The sequence below is a fragment of the Varanus komodoensis genome, unplaced genomic scaffold, assembly GCF_004798865.1.
Source record: "Varanus komodoensis strain SLA01 unplaced genomic scaffold, ASM479886v1 scaffold24, whole genome shotgun sequence".
Taxonomy (NCBI): domain Eukaryota; kingdom Metazoa; phylum Chordata; class Lepidosauria; order Squamata; family Varanidae; genus Varanus; species Varanus komodoensis.
The window spans coordinates 17,240,189-17,259,416 of record NW_025335641.1 but is presented as its reverse complement, the minus strand read 5'-3'; the positions used below and the strand labels follow the sequence as shown (position 1 = coordinate 17,259,416).

Genomic DNA, 19,228 nt, shown 5'->3' with positions numbered 1-19,228 from the left:
CTAGATTTTATGGCATGGGGGTTGGGCTGGTGGGGTGGTGAACTTTGTAGCTTAGAGTTAAGGGGAGAGCTGGGATTTTAAAGTTTTGGCACTGCACATCAAAAAGTATATTGCAAACCTTCAAAAAGTGCAGAAAAGGATAACCCAAATGATCAGAGTCCATCCCCATTTCCATGGGCCCATTCTCTTGCTTGTGATAATGGAGGGTTCTTGAGTGATTTTCAGTGGGAGGAAATGTTTGAGCAGAGCAACCTGATGTAGGCAATGTGGCCAAGATTATTTTTTAAGCTCCTTAAAAGCCTTCCTTGGTGACTTCCCTCTGCCTCTTTCTGAGTTCCTTTCCTTGCCAGGTCAGGAAAATGTTCCTTGTGTTCTTTATGGTATGTGCAAAGGAAATGATTGAAAATATGGCAAGAGTGCACCAGGTTGGGTTGGGTCTGCCGTGCACGGGAAGGAAAGGATTAACCTTTTACTTTTACACCTTGGCCACAGTCCTCCAAACTGGTCATCTCAGGTGGCATTCCTGCAACCTGATGTGTAACACATGTTGCTGATATATTTTGCCAGCAACCTAGTCATCATGACACAACTCAGCAAATAATGCACACAAAAGACACCAATGTACTCTGCCTCTCTCCCAGATACAGGCATTTCACCCATGCAGAGTGGAGCTTTTCATAGGCAAAATTAAAGTAACATCCCACATACCTTCAAAACACACAGTGGCTTCAGGAATGAACCAGTGGAGTTGCCAGCTACTTGTTTTCGCTGCCTTTATGAATAGTCTGTGTAAGTTTAACACCATTTGTATTGCTTTGGCATAAGGGAAATGTCTTCCAGAAATATGGCACCTAGAGATTGCACCACAGATTCCCACAGAAAACCAATTACTCCCCTACTACCACAGATGAACATGATTACTCTTATCAGCATGTATTATAAAGTAATTACTCAAAAATGTATGATGGCAGACTGAATAAATAGATATAATTATAATAATTCTCACTATGTTTTGTTGTAGTTAGTCACGAAGTCATGTCCGACCCATTGCGACTCCATGAACAACATTCCTTTTACGCTAGCTCAAATGACAGTGACTTCAGACTGGACAACAGAATGGGGATCTGCAAATGATATTTGTTCCCTGGAGGCCCTCTGTGAGCTCGTCCCAGAGTTTGGCCCCTCGCAGAGAAAAGAGAATGGGGGAGAGTGCAATTAATTGAATAAATTGGGAGACACAATATCAGGGTGCTGAAAAAATATGTGTGACTCCTTTCTAGGAGTAGTGCTGTTAGTTGTGGCACTAAGTATCAGCCTTTTTCAGGAGATAAAGACAGAAGAATGAGATAAAACAGATTAAATATACATTTTTAAAAGCAAATTTAAGAGTAAAACATCAGTAGCAAATTATTATTATTACCACCACCACCACCACCACCACCACCACCAATTTCATTTCTATATGGTTCCATAGCTGAATACCATTGATAAGGTTTTTTTTTTTAAATGCTTGTTTAAATTGGCACACAGCAGTCTAATTGGCACGTTAGGACCATCCCTTTTTCAAAATGTGTCTGTTGAGCATCTCTATCCAATTTCTTCTTAAATATGACACATGTTCACAATTTAAGGACAAACTTAAGGGAAGAAATAAGTAAAGTCTGGACTAACCATTTTAATAAACTGGCCAGTTCTTAGTCCTTTCAAGGCAGCTGGCTGTCAGCTTCAAATTTTCATCAGATGACATTGCAAAAGGTCTTCCTCCTTTACAGTTACACATGATCAGGAGTTAGAGTAAGCAGTGAGATGATCCAGTTCATAGACAATGCCAAATCAAAGAGGGTGGTACCAACGTAAAGGTCAACAAGGAGCACCAAAACAATCTTTCCAAACAGGGCAATGGCCATTAAATGGTCGGAGCTGGTGATGATTGATCAGGAAATGGGAGCTCAGTGTGGGATAAAATGTGGATCCAGTGTATGGCTTGGAATTCCACGTTTGGGTTCATTAGGAAAGGGGTTGAAAGGAAAGCCAGACAGCCAATACAAAACCCTTGTAGAAATCAATGGAGTGGGCCTACTTGGAAGTCTGTGTTCTGGTCACATTTCAAAAAAGGTAGAGCTGGAAGAAATGCAGAAAGGGGAAAATGATTAAGCAGTAGTTTGTGAAGAAGCGTTATATCATTTGGGGATTTTTAGCATAGAAGGAGTAAAGGGGGGCATAAAAGATGTGTGGCAAAAGTGGATGTGGAGATAGTTTTATCCTTTCTTAATGCTAGAACCTGAGGTCCCCAAGTGAAGCTGAATGATGGGAGATTTGAGGCAGGTATCATGAAGTGCATCTTCTCACAGTGCATATCCAGTGCAGAATTTGTTTCCATCAGATGTAGATGGCTGTGAATTCAGACAGAATAGGATTAGACATTCATGGAAGATAAAGCTAGTGTATCAATGGCTATTTGTCCTGATGGCTACATACTCCGATATCAGGAATATGGTAACTAGTCTCCAAGTTAGTCCTTCATACCAAGAGGGAGGACAAATGAAAGTACCCCAGCTAGAAGAAGTTTATTTTGCTACTAAAGGCAAAGTCCTATGGAGATGAGTCTAGGTCCCTGAACTCAGAAGCTCATGTTCATCCGATGCACTTGCTCCCACTCTGCATTTTTGCTGAACGGTCAAAAACAAACAGCAGAAGTATTTCAGAGAAGGAGAGGTGGAGGCAGGAAAGACGTCAGGATACCTTCTGCCCCTTCCTTGGTAGTGGAATAGAAGTGAGGAGCAGCAGACTCTGATCCCCACCTCCATAGTTGGAAAGCTGTCCAGCCTCAGAGTTGGGAGACTGAAGTATCTGAAATCTGCATAGAATCGCTCCCTCTCTTGTTTACCTGAGGCAATTGCTCTTGTGTATAGGTCTTTCCTCCTTTTTCCAGCTTATGGGTCAGCTGTTCAGGCATGTACAGCTATAAACGATCCTATGGGCCAAATCTCACCACACTTTCCAATCCTGTGCCACCTCTTTCGGTTGAACCGTGCTCTGGCTCACATCCGCTTTGATGGAGTCTAACCACCTTGCTCTTTGGTGAGCTGGTTTTCTCTTTCTGCTGAGCATTCCAAGTATTATATCTTTTTCTAGTGAGCTTGATTGCATAATGTGGCCAACATGCATGTTATCTTGCCGACCAGGAACACATCTGCTTTAATAAGCGCCAGCACCTGTTGGTTCATGACTCCCTGACTCCTGCTGTCCATGGAATGCACAGGAGCCTCCAACATCGCAGTAGACCAGGTCAATTGGCTTTCTAATTAAAGTCTGTATTTTGTTAAAGATGACCAGCTAGGCAGGTTTTGTGATAAAAAGAAGTCCATCACAAGCGAAGACAGAATACTAGCCATTAAGGAAACGCTGCTTAATGATGCAATTTTGATTTCGGACTGAATACCTCCCTTCCAAACCAAAAAAAGCTGACTCCACTTTTCATGGATCATGCAGCTTTTGGGCCAATCTCCCGGAATCTCAGTTGGTCCACCCTCTTAACCTGATATGGTATTATTGGACTAATACTGTCAGGTCCACCCCCACCTTCAGTTTGATCTACTGAAGTTGAAACTCTGATTTTCAGCAACTGTTTGGCTTATCTCTGGGGTCATTGGCCTTGGCACATCAGCTGCAAATTCTAACCCTGCCTCTTCCTCATCTTCTTCCACAGAGTCTTTGCCATTGTCCCAAATGTACCCTGGGAACTTAAAGACCTATAAAACAAAAAAACCTTGAGTAATAAATAATTAGAACCCGATTTTGCCCCATCAGTTTGGTGAGCGAACTGCATTTTTTGTACACCCCTCTAACACTTTGCAAGTGCCTGCTATAAATACTAGGAAGAACATTTTGGGATACTTGGGTGTATCTAGGCACAGCAAACATTGTCTGAAGAGTTCCTATTAGCAGGGGAAGTTTGCTTGAGAGTTCATTGTTAAAATCTTTTCAGAATTCATTTCCAAAACAAAGAAGTGTGCGCCTTTATATGCGTGTACTTGAAGTGTGTATTTGTTTATAAATGAGAAGAAACCAGGGCTCTATCTTTGTGTTGACATCAAACAATCCTCTGATATGCAAATCCCAGCTATGGGGAGGACAGATACATAGAATTTGTTTGGATTCAATCCAGGCCTGAGTGAAGAGAGCGTTTAAGGAACTGGCATTCAAACATTGCCTCATTTGAAAATGCTGTGAGAAAAAAATCTAAAAGTGTGTGTGTGTGTGTGTGTGTGTGCGCGTGCATATGATAGAATAACAAGGCATATTCTATTCTGTTTGTCTTGTTTGTTTCTTTTTATCTTCTGGACAGTGCAGATGTAGCATTGCTCTTCCTTTAACTGTGGGTTGAGACCATGAGCAGGTTGCAGGATTGCTCCCTTTCTCCTACCTTCTCTTGGGTGAAAATCCTCTCCTTACCCTTTACTTTTAATTACATGTAAACATTAATTTAATACAGATGGGCAACTGGCATCAACCAGACTTTGTATAGACTTTTTTCTTGCAATCGTACATGTTTTTGTTAAACTTTTAAAGCTTTGGTATCTATTGCAGGTTATCCAGAGATCTGCCTGGAGGCCCTAGTCTCCTATCCATGCCTGAATTAAAGCACAATTACTCATTACATTTGAACTGCTAAATTTGACTCTGGGAAGACCTTTTCATCTGCTGGCCAGAAACAGGGTGCTGTTGTCCTAGGAGCAGCCCCCCATAGGGGACGATGCCAAAAGAGTTGCCCTTCTGGGGGCACTCTGTTGGGGACACAAGGCCAGGCAACATCCCCCAACATCTCAGCCAACCTGGTTGTAGGGGGTTTGTTTCCCTTCCCAAGCCATGAACATGTTGGAAAGAGGACAGGGAGCCAGGTGGAGGGACATTGTAGTGGCCTGATCTATGTAGTGGGAGATTTGGAGGTAGGAAGGAAGGTTGATAGAACAAGCATTCAGCATTGGGAGAAAGGCTGATCAGGTGCAGAGAATGTGGTCTGTTAATGATTTGGCCATGTTTTGGTCTTCCTTGCACTTGTAGGATTAGTGGTTGTCTTATCAGCCTGGCCTCGATCTCTGGATGCTGCCTTTAAATGCCAGTTTGGTGTAGAATAAAACCACCCTCATCCCTGATTTAATAGTAAATGTGCTGGCCAATCTGGTATGCAGAACTGAGACCTAAACAGGCAAATGGGGAGGAGTTAGTCTCTCCCACTTGTGCCCACCAGATTGCTTCAGAGCAGCCTGGGGAGGTGGACTGGCCATGGTCCACAAGGTTTTTCTCTCCCCAGGCATCCTGTCTGTCTGCCTACTACTCTGGACCATTTGCTTCCCATGTCGTGCCAGCAGGACAGATTGGAGGTTCTGCTGGAAAATTCTCCCCCTGTACCATGACCCATCAGTCTCGCTAGCTGGGCAGACAGAGGTAGTGTCAAATGTGATGCTGTGGAGCCTCAAGCTGTGGGTCTGGAGGGACATCAACTTCTGATATACACTTAAAGCATCTTACTTGGGGCAGCTTGGGATTTAATGGACTGCAGGACAACAGTGGGGCTGTCCCAGCACATCATTGGCCCAACCCGTGTAGCGGGGCACACTCTGGTCTTGTCTTTTCAGCCAGTCATGGGGATTGTGTTCTGGAGGTGGGAGACTTGGATTCAGTCCCTTTGTTGCAGTCAGAGATTTAGGGTTGATGAAGAAAAACTTCTAATGGGTTTAATAAAACCATTGAGCACACTTTTAAAGGCTGTCCAGGGCCTATTATATGCTGGTTCCCAAGACATCCTAGACCTGGCCTGGATGCTTTTAGTGAGTGCATTCTCCAACCAGGTGGAGGGCAGCACTTAACCTTTTTTTGGTGGGGCTGTGTTCATCTTGAAGGAGCTGGTTTATAGCCTGGGGTTCCTCTTTGAGCCATCTTTGTCACTTAAAGATCAGGTGGCCTCAGCAGCATGTAGGGCCATCTACCAGCTATGACTGGTGCCTGAGCTATGTCCTTATCAGGGCAGGAATAGCTGGCTTTATTAATCTACCCTCTGGCAATCCTTAAATTAGGTTACTGTAATGCACTCTGTGCGGGGCCACCCTTGAAAGTGGCTGGTGAGAACTTGGACCACCTTTGCTTCTGAAGGCAACACTGTTTAACAGGGAAGTTCAGGTGATGAAGGGTGTAACTTTCTCAGCCCTGTGGTTGGATGTCAAGTCAAATGGGTGGACTGGTGAAGTCATATCTGCCATTCCTCCTGTGTTGAACACAAGCCACATGAACCTTCCTGATGGTGGAACTTAGTTTGGTGGGGAAGGAACAAGATGAATTCAGCATGGAATCAGCTTCTGGAATGGGCAGAACTAACTACACAATTAGAGGGCTTATTAACTTGATGGATGCTTCTTGTTAACATCCTTTCTACTATTCATTCTGTTTCACAAAGCCAGCCCTGGCAGGGCAGCTTTAACATATAAAACTCTGTAATTAGAAGCTTCTTGCCTGCCAGGAAGGGAAAAGGAGGAAGGTTGGGAGAGGAAGACCAGTTCTTGAAATCGACCTTTGACTTATTGGTAGGTTTTGGTGCGTAGCATTAAAAAACAGCACTTTCCCCTGAATTCTAGAATGTTGCATTCCTTCAGTATTCCAGTAATAATTGCATTTCAGAGGAAATACCATTTCCTTCTTCTGAATGTTTCAGTTTGCTTTGCTCAGAGTTCCATGGAAATCAATGTTGCAAAGAAGCCCAGATAAATGTGTCCAGAGTTGGAGTGTCCTGCTGTAACCTCACCAGAGCTGGCTGTTTAGGCAGCAGGCATTTTTCTTGAACAAAAACATCAGCATGTTGACAGGCAGGTTTCTGCTCCTTGAGAGGCTCTCGGTTGCCACAGTAGTTTATGAGACACTTGTTCCAAATATTGGTCAACACACTTAACACAGAGCTGATACTGTCCTTTTTAAAGCTATTTTCTTTATCCCACTTAACCTTATCCTGTCAAGAAGAGGATGGAATCATATAAAAATGATAGATGACTGGCAGTCTATTGGGCAGCAATCTTCTCAGATTGAATATCCATGATAGCAACCTTACACCTGCCAAACTTGTGAGTTCTTAGACCTGGCAGTGCTAATAGCTCTTAGCTTACTAGAAGATCAAATGTGTAGTTGTTTTGCTATGTTACTTTGTGAAAGAGAGCTTGATTGAGTGTATGCATGCAGACACACATCAGGACTCTGCTGAAGGAATTGCAGTTTGGTTGTATTAAATGTTTATTGAGAGTTAGTGTTGGGTATTTTATATAGAGATTTCACTTGAATTAGCTCTCCGGTGATCTTAACTCTAAGCTGTTCTGAAGATAAAATATTGGAAGAAGCCTTATTGGTACAATGGAAGAAGGGCAAAAATTATATCTTGGATGGCATTTTGTGTGTAAATCTAACAGTACTAGAATTGTAGCATTGGCATGTTTTCTGATGAGCTAATTTGGATATTATAGCGAATAATGGGTTATGAAGCCAGGAGTTAGCCCCAGTTTTGGATTCAGACGTAATGGAAACAGCCATACTGGAAGGAGAGAAACGAAGGGGGAATGTGTGAACGTGAAGCTCTCTGAAGCTCATATCCATCATAATAAACCACAATATCATGATTTATCATGATGTCCAGGCAGCCCAGTGTAAAACGACATTCCATTAGGGATGGGGAGGAGTCACTATCACTAAGAGCTTTAACGGCAAATCCTGAAACTGCAGATTTAATGTAATGTATATGTAAGTCCCCAGGCAGACCTCAACATAGCAGTCTTTCCTTTAGATACAAGGTCATGTTTCTTCAGATTTCTCTTACCCCACTTTTTATGGGAAAAACTATCGTGAGAGCTTATTTCTTCAAATGTCACTCTGTATCTTCAATAGAGTTAATTATTTGTTATCTGAAATGCAGGCAAGCTTTATAACTGTGCTACTTTACACTATTTACAAATCCTGATCGACACAATATTTTTTATTATTTTAAAGCATTTTAAGAAGCAGAAGAGGCTAATTCCAGAAAGGACTGTCTGGAAGTACTTTGTTCAGCTATGCAGTGCCTTGGAGCACATGCATTCACGGCGTGTCATGCACCGAGGTAACTGAGTTGCATTTAACCAAGTTAATGTTTAACCAAGTTAATGTTTAACCAAGTTGATGTAATGACAGAAAAGGAAATGGACAGGGGTAGGTAATATGCATATTATTGTAAGGGCTTTTAAAAAAATCTCTTTATTTTTCTAGGTAGGTAACTATTTTATGATTTTAAGTTTTGTTATACATTGCCTTGAAGTTTACCCTGAAAGATTGTTTATCAATCTTTTAAATAAATAAACATGCTCCTAATGGATTTTGAGTATAGTAGCAATGTTACTTTCCTCCTTTAGAGATATTCCTCATTTTTTGTATTGTTCTCTGGAAAGATATGTATGTTAGAACATATAAATTAAAATGAACAATCCGCATTCATAGACATACTGTTTATAGGTTGTATAGCCTTCTTTGTTTTGAAGATTTATATCTTACCTTTAGATTTTATTCTTTTCAATGTGGCTTAGATGAAGCAGGTAATAACCAAAAACCTATCACTAATATCTCTCTCACACACATACACACACTAGCAGCCTTCTGCCCTCCAAAAATGTATGGAAATTCTCCTTGGTTCTTCCAGTCCTAAGCCAACTGGTAGATGGAGCTGACTTCCGTCCATGTACCCCTTCTCTAGATGAGGCCAGTCTTACCTTCTTGGAAACCAGGGTTCTTCCTTCCTGCCCTCCAGTCTTAGGGTTGCAGTGCCTAGGTTTGTAATGCTTCCTTGGCTTCCTCAAAAGTGTTGCAAACTTAAGGGAAGATTAAAAGATGCTTGACTGATAAAATTTGAAGTATAATATAGTGTGACCTTTCAGTCATCTCTGAGGGGAGGGTAAAGTTCTTTGTTCTGTAAAAGTGATGGGGGAAAATGCCTCCACTAAATCAGTCTGTAGTGATGGCCCATATTCCCTACCGTTCTTCCAAGGAGTAGGGTGTACTCTTGTTTTTGAGAAAGGGTGCCTTGAAGCTGTGTGTGTTAAAACTGTCTTTCTGCAACTCCAGGAGTGCTCAAGGCAGCTCATAAGCATAATTTTACAACAAAGTAATCTCAAACAAGAGCAGGAGGTAGTAAATTCAGAAGACAAAGGGAACTAGGCAAATAAAAGGACTTCAAGATACTATTTGGGCCAGAAGCCGATGTGAGCAGCTGTGGTTTGCATTCAGACTAAGCGTAATTTAATTTCCACTTAAATCATTGAGATGTGCTAGTTGTGTCTTTAGTTCATTTGTCTGGGCACAACTTAAGAAATGCTCTCACGGGTTCTTACTAATTGCAACTCATGTAGTGGTGGATGCACAAAAGGCCCTCTTCAGCTTATCTTAGCAGACAGGTAGAACTATGTCAGAAAATGCATGCCTTCACGTATTATCCTCTATACTGTGCAGAGCTACTATATTAACCTACTGAGTAAACCACACGCTCTTGAGAGGTAAGAAGAGATTTGAGAGGGTAGATGACAAAGATGACAGAAATGTCCGCAACGAAATTCTGGAAAACTACTCAATCCATCAGTGGAAGAATGGACTATCTTAATAGTCCTGCAATAACAATTTTTATCTGGACATAAAATAATATCCTAACAAGAAAATGGCCACTTCTGGAATATTATTCCCTTAACATTGGCAGAACAATTGCATGGTCCTTAAATAGCTTCTAGGGGCATAAGATTGTTCAGAATCCTAGCTCTCAGCTCAGAAAACCTTTGGAGCTGGGGATTCATGCTCAGTTCTCTTTCCACCCCCATAGCCACTGCAAAAAGAACTGTGCAGAAAGAACTCCACCTTCTTTGCAAAACTGGATGTTTAGCTCTTTTGCAGGGTAGAAGGAGTGTGAAGCCTACTTTCACCGTTGGGCTCCTGATGCCCTTTGTAGGGTGCTCAGAATACTCCACATTCAGAGGGTAACATGTATCCTCATAGGATCACACGCTAAAACTTGTGGATTCATAAATGAGTGTATTGTTCGTCAATAAATTTTTATGGATGTGGAGTTTGAATATGCACTGTGTTTGAAGAATGCCTGTCCAAGGTAATAATTGATTGTTTTTACTACCTTTAAAACAATAACTGACAAATATATTCTGTATGAATTAAATAAAATGTGATGATTGCTCACTGATTATAGATAATCTTACAGTAATGGACTTTCTGTTTGAACTAAAAACATTTTATTTTTTTTCTTTTACAGACATCAAGCCAGCAAATGTATTCATTACAGCTACTGGAGTAGTAAAACTTGGAGACCTTGGATTGGGAAGATTTTTCAGCTCCAAAACCACTGCTGCACATTCTTTAGGTCAGAGAGAGACCCTTGGTTTTGCAATTATATGTGGAAATCAATTTTGTAAATGCAAAGTAGAAAAAAACAATCTTCTGTGTTTTGTTTAGTAATCTGTCATGGAGCAGATTAAAGAATACATTTCACTGGAAGAATGAGTATTTGCATTTGGACTGTGAAATGCCTGTACAGAATTAAGCTGTTCCTGTTGTGACTAAATTGTTAGAAGTGGATTTTTAAAAGGTTAAACATTGCTTCGGGAAGCAATCTTGTTCTTCCGTGTGGTTTTTGGGTATTGCTGTGTTCACTCTTGGTTTTGGGCTATGGACGGAAGTGGCACATTGTAAAATCAATTTCTATCCACTAAAAAACCAGGTCTAGTCCATAAAAGATCCCAATCATTCCCTTTAATACAGCTGGGCTATGCCAACAAACAATGGCCTCTCTGCATGCCAGGGCCTGGGCTTCCCACTGTTGTATTACCAAAAAACAACCTTTGGACCCATCACTTCAGTTTGAGTTATGTCCTGAAGCCATTGATGGGGTGTGAGGTAGCAAGAGGGAGCAGCCTGGAAGGCTCCCCTGGGTGCTGGCACCCTGCAGGCAAGGCATACCTGGATGAGTTGAGGACATGGGTAATAAAGTCCTCATGGCTTCCAGTTCTCTTCAAGCAGTCTGTACTTTCACCCACATATGGATGAAGTGAAAGAGTGCCTTAACTTCCCACAATGCTGTGTGGCTCGTATAAGCCAGCCCTGAGAGGAAGGAGGAAGCCTTTGTAATCTACACAACTTTTTTCTTTATTGCACAGTAGCGTTCCTTGTTTTGGAAATCCAAGTAAGAATCCTAGGCTGCTTCTGTCATGCAGATTACTCTTTTTTTGGTCTCATACAATTGCCTCTCTCTGCTTATAATGCATTTGTGCCCCATGCATTCCCTTCTCCTGTGTAATTTTGTCAAAAGCTTTTCTTCCTAAGAGTAGTAGAGTTGTCAGTGTTAAAACTTGCTGTGGATTCTTGATCGTAGCTGGATCAGTGTTAAATTAGCTTCAGATTGACACTGGGGCTTTAGGCATGGTCACAGTCTTGCATTAAAAGCTAAGGACTGCCATTCAAAAATCATACCCTGGCCCATCTTGAGTAGCATTCAACCTTGAGTCCATTGTTACAAAAGTGGACTTCCCCTTGGCCTTTGTCTTTCCAGAGCTCTCTGTGTACCTTTCCAATCTCTTCCAGGTGGTCTCCTATTCTGTTGTGTTGATTTGGGGTGTGTGGTGGATCACAGTGGGAAAGGGAAGTTGTTTTGGCATGAGTTTCCATTGTTTGGGTAGTTGGTCTGAACCCTCAACCTCCTGCAGAGGGGTGGACAGACTGTGGGTTTACAGAATCTATTTTGTTTTAAGATTCACCAACCAGAGCCTGATATAAAAGAAATACACTGAATATTAAAGAATTCTGAGCCCATGGGTTTGTCTTGTGTACCAAATCTGGACAGACCTCACAGCGCATCCACAGAGGAAAAAAACACTGAACCCCAAGCTTTTTTCACTTCATCGGTAGAATTTAAGATGGGATGGAAAAGCCTTCCTTCCTTCCGTCCGTCCATCCGTCCTTCTTGTGCTGCTTTTGTTAAACAGTTGGCAGACAGATATCCTTACTAAGCTACCAGAAATCATTCAAATTTCTGCCAGTAGTTCCAGGTCCACCTTCTCTGCACACCTGTTTGCCATTGCCAACTCGATTGTCTTAGAATGAGCGATTTAAAATACCGAAAGCTCTACCCGGCTCTTTATCTACATCTTGTAATTGGAGGTACATTCTAAGCACAAAGGTTTTCTTTATAGCCTTTATTGTGACTAATAACCATTGATAGAACTTTTCCCAGTGAATTTTATCTAATAAAGGCAAGTTATGCCATCACAAGATCTGTTCCTCGAGCAAGGAAGTCTGATTAATTATGCATTGCATGAAGAAGTTTTTGCTTTTATCCATCTATTACCTGTTGCTAGCACTTTTGCCAGATGACCCCCATGTCCTTGCATTTAGAGAAGAGTGAAAGGAAAAGCTTTTGAAATGACTTGCATTTTATTTCTTGTTAAACTGATCTTAGTTGGATGTAGCAGTTAATTCTTTCATTTGTTTGCGTGAAGTCTGAAATTCAGTATTGAAAGCTTCCGTTTGTATTATGGGTAGGTGTTAGGTTAGGTTAACTCTACAAAATGCAGGCCTTTACTCTTCTTTTACTGTTTCATCAATCTTTCACACTCATCTCAATTCCCTAATGTAACAGCAGGTTTCTGAGAACTACTGGTTAAAGGTACTTTTGCTTTTGGTAAACTATGAACCTTCAAGACTTAATGTTTTCAGCTGCCCCCTGTAGATTCTGCAAAGTGTTTCTCCACCAATTCCCTGTTCTATATGTTAGACCTGCAAAAGCTGCAGGTTTGTAACTTGTTAAAATCTTGATTAGTATCACATTAATTTTGTTTTTGTGAAGCTGATTCTGGCAGCGGAAGTTCTATCAGATCAGAGCAACGCAAGAGTGGTTTTATCAGCAGCTATGCATTGGGTGGCCTTTTCCAGCTCAAATCTATATCAGAAAGTTAATTTTTCAGAATGCTCTAGCTTACCATGCTAATTTGCAGTGTCATTCATATTTTTGGCTTCTTTTTAACAGCATTTTTGACACAGCATTGAAACTTCTTGGAATATGAAACCATGTAAAATGGCCCAGGGGCCTGTCTGCACATTACAGCCTTCTAAAATGCTGTATGTGGCAGCTCTTGCCACTTAGTGAAATCTCTCGGCTTACCGAAAGGATTGAGTGATTTTTCACATACCAGAGCAAACCTTTCCCATTGGAAATTTTTAAAGAAATCGAACAAGTGATCTGGAATACTCCAAGGAGGTTGCTGATGGATAGGCACAGCTCACAGCGTGGTCCTGGCCACCTTGTGGAGCAATTTAAAAGAAGGTCCACATGCATGTCCAAAAATGCAAACTGGACCTACTTGCCAGTATAAGTGAAGGTACAATCCTGTACCCATGTACCTTAGAATAAGCACCACGGATGTTTACTTTTGGGTAGAAATGGAGCATTGTTAAGTTTCAAACGTATACTCACTTACTGGAAATAAACACCGATCAGCTATGAGATTTACTTGGGAATAGATGTTTGTAAAATTGCACAGTTGTGTAATTTAAACAATATCTAAAGCTTTACTAAAATAACACACCTTGGTCTGCAACCATGTGTACTCATGTATATACCAGTTAGAAGCTGGTTATCTAGAATGTTGGTCCTATAGAGTGTATGCTTGTAGCTGTGAAGTATTTAAGTTCTCATCTTTGGAGCTTTGTGTAAGTCATCTTTCCTACTCAGGTAGTGAGTTTGTAAAAAAAAATGCACGCATGCACACCTTCTATTGCTAGTGAATAATGATGGAAGTGTTTCTTTGCTGTGGGTTCATGCCTAAGGAATCTGAGATATGTCTTCCTGCTGGAGAGTCAATATACACCTTTTAGGGAAACTGTGCCACATGAAGGAACCCTTAGAAACACTGATATTTGCCTTATTCAGCTTTTCTTCTTTATGCCCTTATTCACATGACATGAGAATCCACCATGGGCAACCAGCTATGATAGGCTGTCATGTTGTCCAGATCAAAACACTTCCTGCAAGATGGCTTTTCTTTTTCCTGCTACCAAGCCACATTGAAAACCCACGAGCTGTTCTAGGGAATGTATTACCCATGAGCGGATGTTGTGTCATCCAAACCCAGACAACTGGTCCTACCGTGGGTAAAAGGAAGTAGTGAAGGAGGTGATAAGCAAAAGTGACCATAAAAACCCTTTAAATGTATTTATTTTTGCATGAATTTCCCTGTCCGTGTTACTCTTTCTTGCCTTGCCCAAATCTGTTAAACTTCACTCCCACCTGACAGCTGTCAAAGCAAATGGCCATGAAAATGGGGCTGTACTTATTTATTTTCCTAAGCACTTAGAATTTTGGGAATGAACGGAATATTTGATGGTACTGGAACCTATTGGGGGAATACCCAAAACATGGTGCGGGGTCTTACCATGAAGGGGAATAAAGGTGCATCCAACTTACATGGGCAAAGAACAGTCACTGCTTTGGTTTCCCTTGACAGCTTGCCTTTTGACAGCTGCCAGGGAAAACCACAGTGGGGGAAAAAATCTTTTCAGTGTATCTCTGAGTCAGTGTCAAGGGTTGATAGCCACTATACTTTGAGTCACGTGAGGTGTCCCACTTTTGGACTTTCCACAGTGCAAATTTTTGCAAGAACAACTAAAAAATTAATGAAAATATTGCAGACATAGCGGGGGCAGTGGCATGCAGAATAAATAAAGCAGTGGCCAACTTGTGAAAGCACCTCCGATCTGCTGCTTGAGTACATCGAAGGGCCTGCTACTGGCTGTCAGTTCAGAGATCACCATCCGTGAACTCTGAAATCATAATGATTAAAGGGAAAAAAGGCACAGTGAGCCAAGAATACTGGCTCCTGGTTCTGGTGGGGAGAGAAGACAAGGTGACTTGAACTGCTAAGGCCTCTGGGTTCCAGCTGGAGGACCAAGGGGGAAGAACAAACTGTGGTGAATCTGATCATCCAGCAGACACACTGTGAATTGTTCACACCAAACTCAGCCCACCATGACTTCTCGTCAGGGTGAATTAGCATGCCTTGCAAATCCACTCAGTGTATATACAATTAGTTCATTTCTTCTGTATGCTTCCACCCCTTTTTAAACCACTGATCCTACCGCTTTGGTTACTTTTGGCTATTGGGCTGTATAGACAGGAAATAAATACTTCCAGGACACAATCCTATTCATGTTTGGATGGGAAAAGGTCCCACAATTCTCAGCTGGGAATTACAGGATCACTTGCTAGCTAAACATGCTTAAGACTGTGCCATTAATTAATTTACATACTGAGGAATATTCCATAGCAGAATGATGTACAGGAAAACTATATTTCTCTTGTTCAGGAGAAGGGAAAGGACTCTCAATATTTTTGTCAAGCTGTTTTAATAAATGAAGATATCAGACTTTTGAAAAATTCTACAAATTAAAATTTTAAAACTAATCATTAGTGATTACTGCAGATTGTAAATGTTCTGTAGATATTTATGCTTTATTCTCTTTTTTAGTTCTTAAAGGAGGGATGTAGCAACAGAAAAATTAAAATTACTGAAGAAGACCAAAATTTTAATGCGATACCCCATTAAACATCCATAGTATAATTTTTATGTAATAAATGTCATGCATATTGGTAAAATACTAAAATAATCTGTTGCTACTTTTGTAAAAAACAAACAAACCAAAAACCAAAAAAACCCCCATCTTTTCCCATCCTAGAGTCTCTGGATGTGTTGGGCTGCAAAGGCTGACTGGGGATAATGGTAATTGTAATCCAGTATGTCTGGGGGGCACCAGGTTGGGTAAGGATGCTTTAAAATATTGCATAAGTTCTGCACTTTATTTGCAAGATTGCTTTAATTAATATAATTGTTGTTACTGGATCATTGAGACAAAACTTACTGATAAAACTTGCTGCTGGAAAGTTTGTTGTTTTTTTTTTACAAAATATTCCATGAAAGTTAAGTTTATAAAACAAAGCTAATAAACATAAGCTTGTAGTTATACAACTATATGTTCATTCCTGTGTGTGATCACCTTTATGTTCTGCAGTATTTATTGTAATTAACACTGAGTAATAATTTTCTACCCCGATACCAGAATATATCTGGCTAGAAAGCATTGCGGCGATGTTTTAAGCATCTGATGGTTTGTTATGTTTCTGTATTTGTTCTAGTGGGAACACCTTATTACATGTCTCCAGAGAGGATCCATGAAAATGGATACAACTTCAAATCAGACATCTGGTCTTTAGGATGTCTGTTGTATGAGGTAAAACTGACAAGTTTAATAAACCTAATTTGTTGATGTATGTTTTTCAGAGTATTTCTGTAGCTGTCTCAGGATCTTGCTTTGTTGTTGTCATCATTGTGGTTCTGCTATTTACTTAGTTGTGTATTAGATTTAAGCAACAATATAGGAATTTGACCTTTTATAGCTAGGCAGAATAAAATTTACACACATCTTTCAGTCCTCAATGTCAGTAGGGTACAATTTAGCACCATTAAAATTTGTGAGAGAATTTTCCCACATACTTCAGCTTAAAATGGATCATGACCATGCTTATATCATGCCTCGGCTTATACCTATCCTTAGGGTTGTTTCTTTACTAGGACTTACTACCAAGGATGGCCAAGGCAATAGCCCTAATAGAATCATTTCCCCAGTATCAAGTGAACATGTCAAGTTTTTAGCAGGACTAACAATGGTGATGCCCTCTGATCTTTTATTGGTTTTTGTGGAACACTCTTTGTGGAACACTGACCCTTTAAAATAATGCATCCCCAAATTTCACTAAGCATTCCTGGTCAAAATTGGTAGGTCTGAAATGGAATAAGTGGCCCTGTGAATAGAGAGTCGTCGACATGTTTTCGAGCTTTTAAGATTTCTCCAACCAGGCTGCACTACTTCTATGCAAATGCTCTCTGGAGAGACCCTCCCAGATCAGCAGCCAGGTGAAGTAACGAACCACCTGTCTCTGTGATTCAGCACAACCACTAAAGCTGCCCATCGGTGTAACCACCTCCTCGTGCAGAATTGGGATTTTGTGAATAACAAAATGTTCCCACCTCCCTTTTTGAATCGAGTTAGTGCCACAATGAGGTCTCTCCTCTCTGCCCATTCTCATGAGACAGGGCTGAAGAAAAGCTTGGTTCAATCTATCCTTGGAAATGGTATTAAACCATTGGTTTAATACTGATTTTCTAGGACTCATAGGGAACTGGGCTGGAATCAAGCAGATGCTCAAGGAAATGACTTTGGCTGTGCCTTTATTTATTTGATGCTGTGAAGAGCATAAATCTAATGTACGTTAAAAAAATAAGAGTATATAAGTATATAAAACATGATGATAGCACAGGACTTCCAAAATATTTGTGTTTCTACTTTCTGAAATGGGAATTGGTAGATTATGGCATGTAAACTAAGTACTACAATATCCACATCGAGTCCATGCAGAATATCAAGATAATTATTAAACTATATCTTGTAACCAAATGCAAGACTCAGGGAAGAATTCCTTTATAGATTTATCAGGCTCTTTTAAGGAATCTGAACCTTAGTTTTCTGTGATGTAAAATGTGCCATTTTTAGAACTCACAATTATGCTGTGCACTGACAGTGCTCTATAATATTTCGTTGTTATTTCAACATGACACTATGGGCTGTTGCATTTAATTTGGAATTTGTCTAGTGGCATCATATTATTAAGGACTTCACATTTCTTCTTCTTTTATGAGAAGAGTAATTGGTGGATATTAATGTTAAGATTCCGTTGAAACACTCCTCAGATTTGCTGATTGAGCAAGCAGATCCAGGATGGGGCATATCAAACAACTGTGGTACAGCACAATAATTCCAAACATCGTGTTGGTATACAAACTGGTGCAAATGCTAACGCTCATAGTTATAAGGAACTGTCTCCCTCTTGCTCCTTCAAAAATTAATGAGCAGGCCTGTTTTATTGGACCGCTCATAGAATTTGCTTATTTGCAATCTATTATTTGCTGTTATTCCTATGCAATAGAATAATCTAGTATTCCCAGTTATTTGTAAAAAGAAAAAAAAGAAAAAATAAATAGTTGTAGACTGGCTTGCAAAATAGTTAATCTGCAGCAGTTGGATTTTAGTTTCATTAATTGGGACTGAAAAATTATTTCAGCTTAATTATGCTATAGAGAGGATTTTCAGTTTCGCTCTTGACTTGGTGAATATGTTTAACATAAGATGCAGTTGAAATATTTTAATTGTTTTCAGATTAGTTCAATTTATTCACATTCTTGTCAAATTAACAGAAGGAAGACTTGGAGTAGTTTCATGAGATTTGCCAGAAGTGGAATTTCCAGTGTATCTTCCTTCAGTTAGTGTTTAGTTTAATTGCTAATTTCTAGCAGTTTGATTGGTTTTCAATTAAACTTAAGATTCTGTTTATTTTCTGTTCCTTGCATGGTTTATCATTTACCCTTTAATAACAATTACTGCCCTTCCTTCCTCCTAATACATTTTATTGAGGTTCATTTTACAGTCAGAAAATTAGACTTTCAAATATTCCTGAGATATTTTTACAAATCCACCCCAAACACACTCTAATCACTGTGGTTTTAATTGATATGCAACAAGGTAGACTTTACTAATTAAAATCAAGACGCCATGCTTTTGCTACATGGACCTTTACATGGAAAAGTAGGTTTTACACATTTCCTTTATTGTTCGGCACAGCAATTGCATCCTTACAGGGTCGTAAGGTTGGTGGCTTACAGTCCCCCCCAAAAAAGAGAGTGAGTGAGAAAGAGAGCGAGTGCTGCCACCAGCCCTGAAGATAGACAGTGGGCTTTCGTCCCTCAGACACCCCCAGAATACTAATCAGGAAAGTCAGACCCTGGAGGTCAGGGAGCAAGTCAATCATTCTCGCGATCGTCTCAGTGTGGAGGATCAAATTAGCCTGAAAAATTCAGCTGCTGGGAGGAGAGGGCGAGCAGCTGTCAGGGGCAGTTGCGAGATGCACTAATGAACCAGATGAATAGTGCAAAAGCTTGAAAATAAAAACAGGACAGTTGACATTTTTCATCTGTCAAAGCAGGAGATGCATGAAAATATAGTATTCCTGTTTTAACTCCTTAGGGGACATTCAGCTTCTCTCTCTCTCTCTCTCTCTCTCTCTCTC

General features: G+C 40.4%; 1 protein-coding gene across 2 annotated transcripts in view; it reads left to right on the top strand.

Annotated features, from left to right (window-relative positions):
* The window catches only part of NEK7 (NIMA related kinase 7), a 74,581-nt gene that overhangs the window by 40,748 nt on the left and 14,605 nt on the right, over positions 1-19,228 (top strand). For both annotated transcript variants that reach the window (XM_044432386.1, XM_044432387.1), the window contains exons 6-8: positions 8,026-8,134; positions 10,316-10,423; positions 16,244-16,338. In XM_044432386.1, coding sequence (XP_044288321.1) covers positions 8,026-8,134; positions 10,316-10,423; positions 16,244-16,338 — 312 coding nt within the window. The remainder of the gene's footprint in view (positions 1-8,025; positions 8,135-10,315; positions 10,424-16,243; positions 16,339-19,228) is intronic.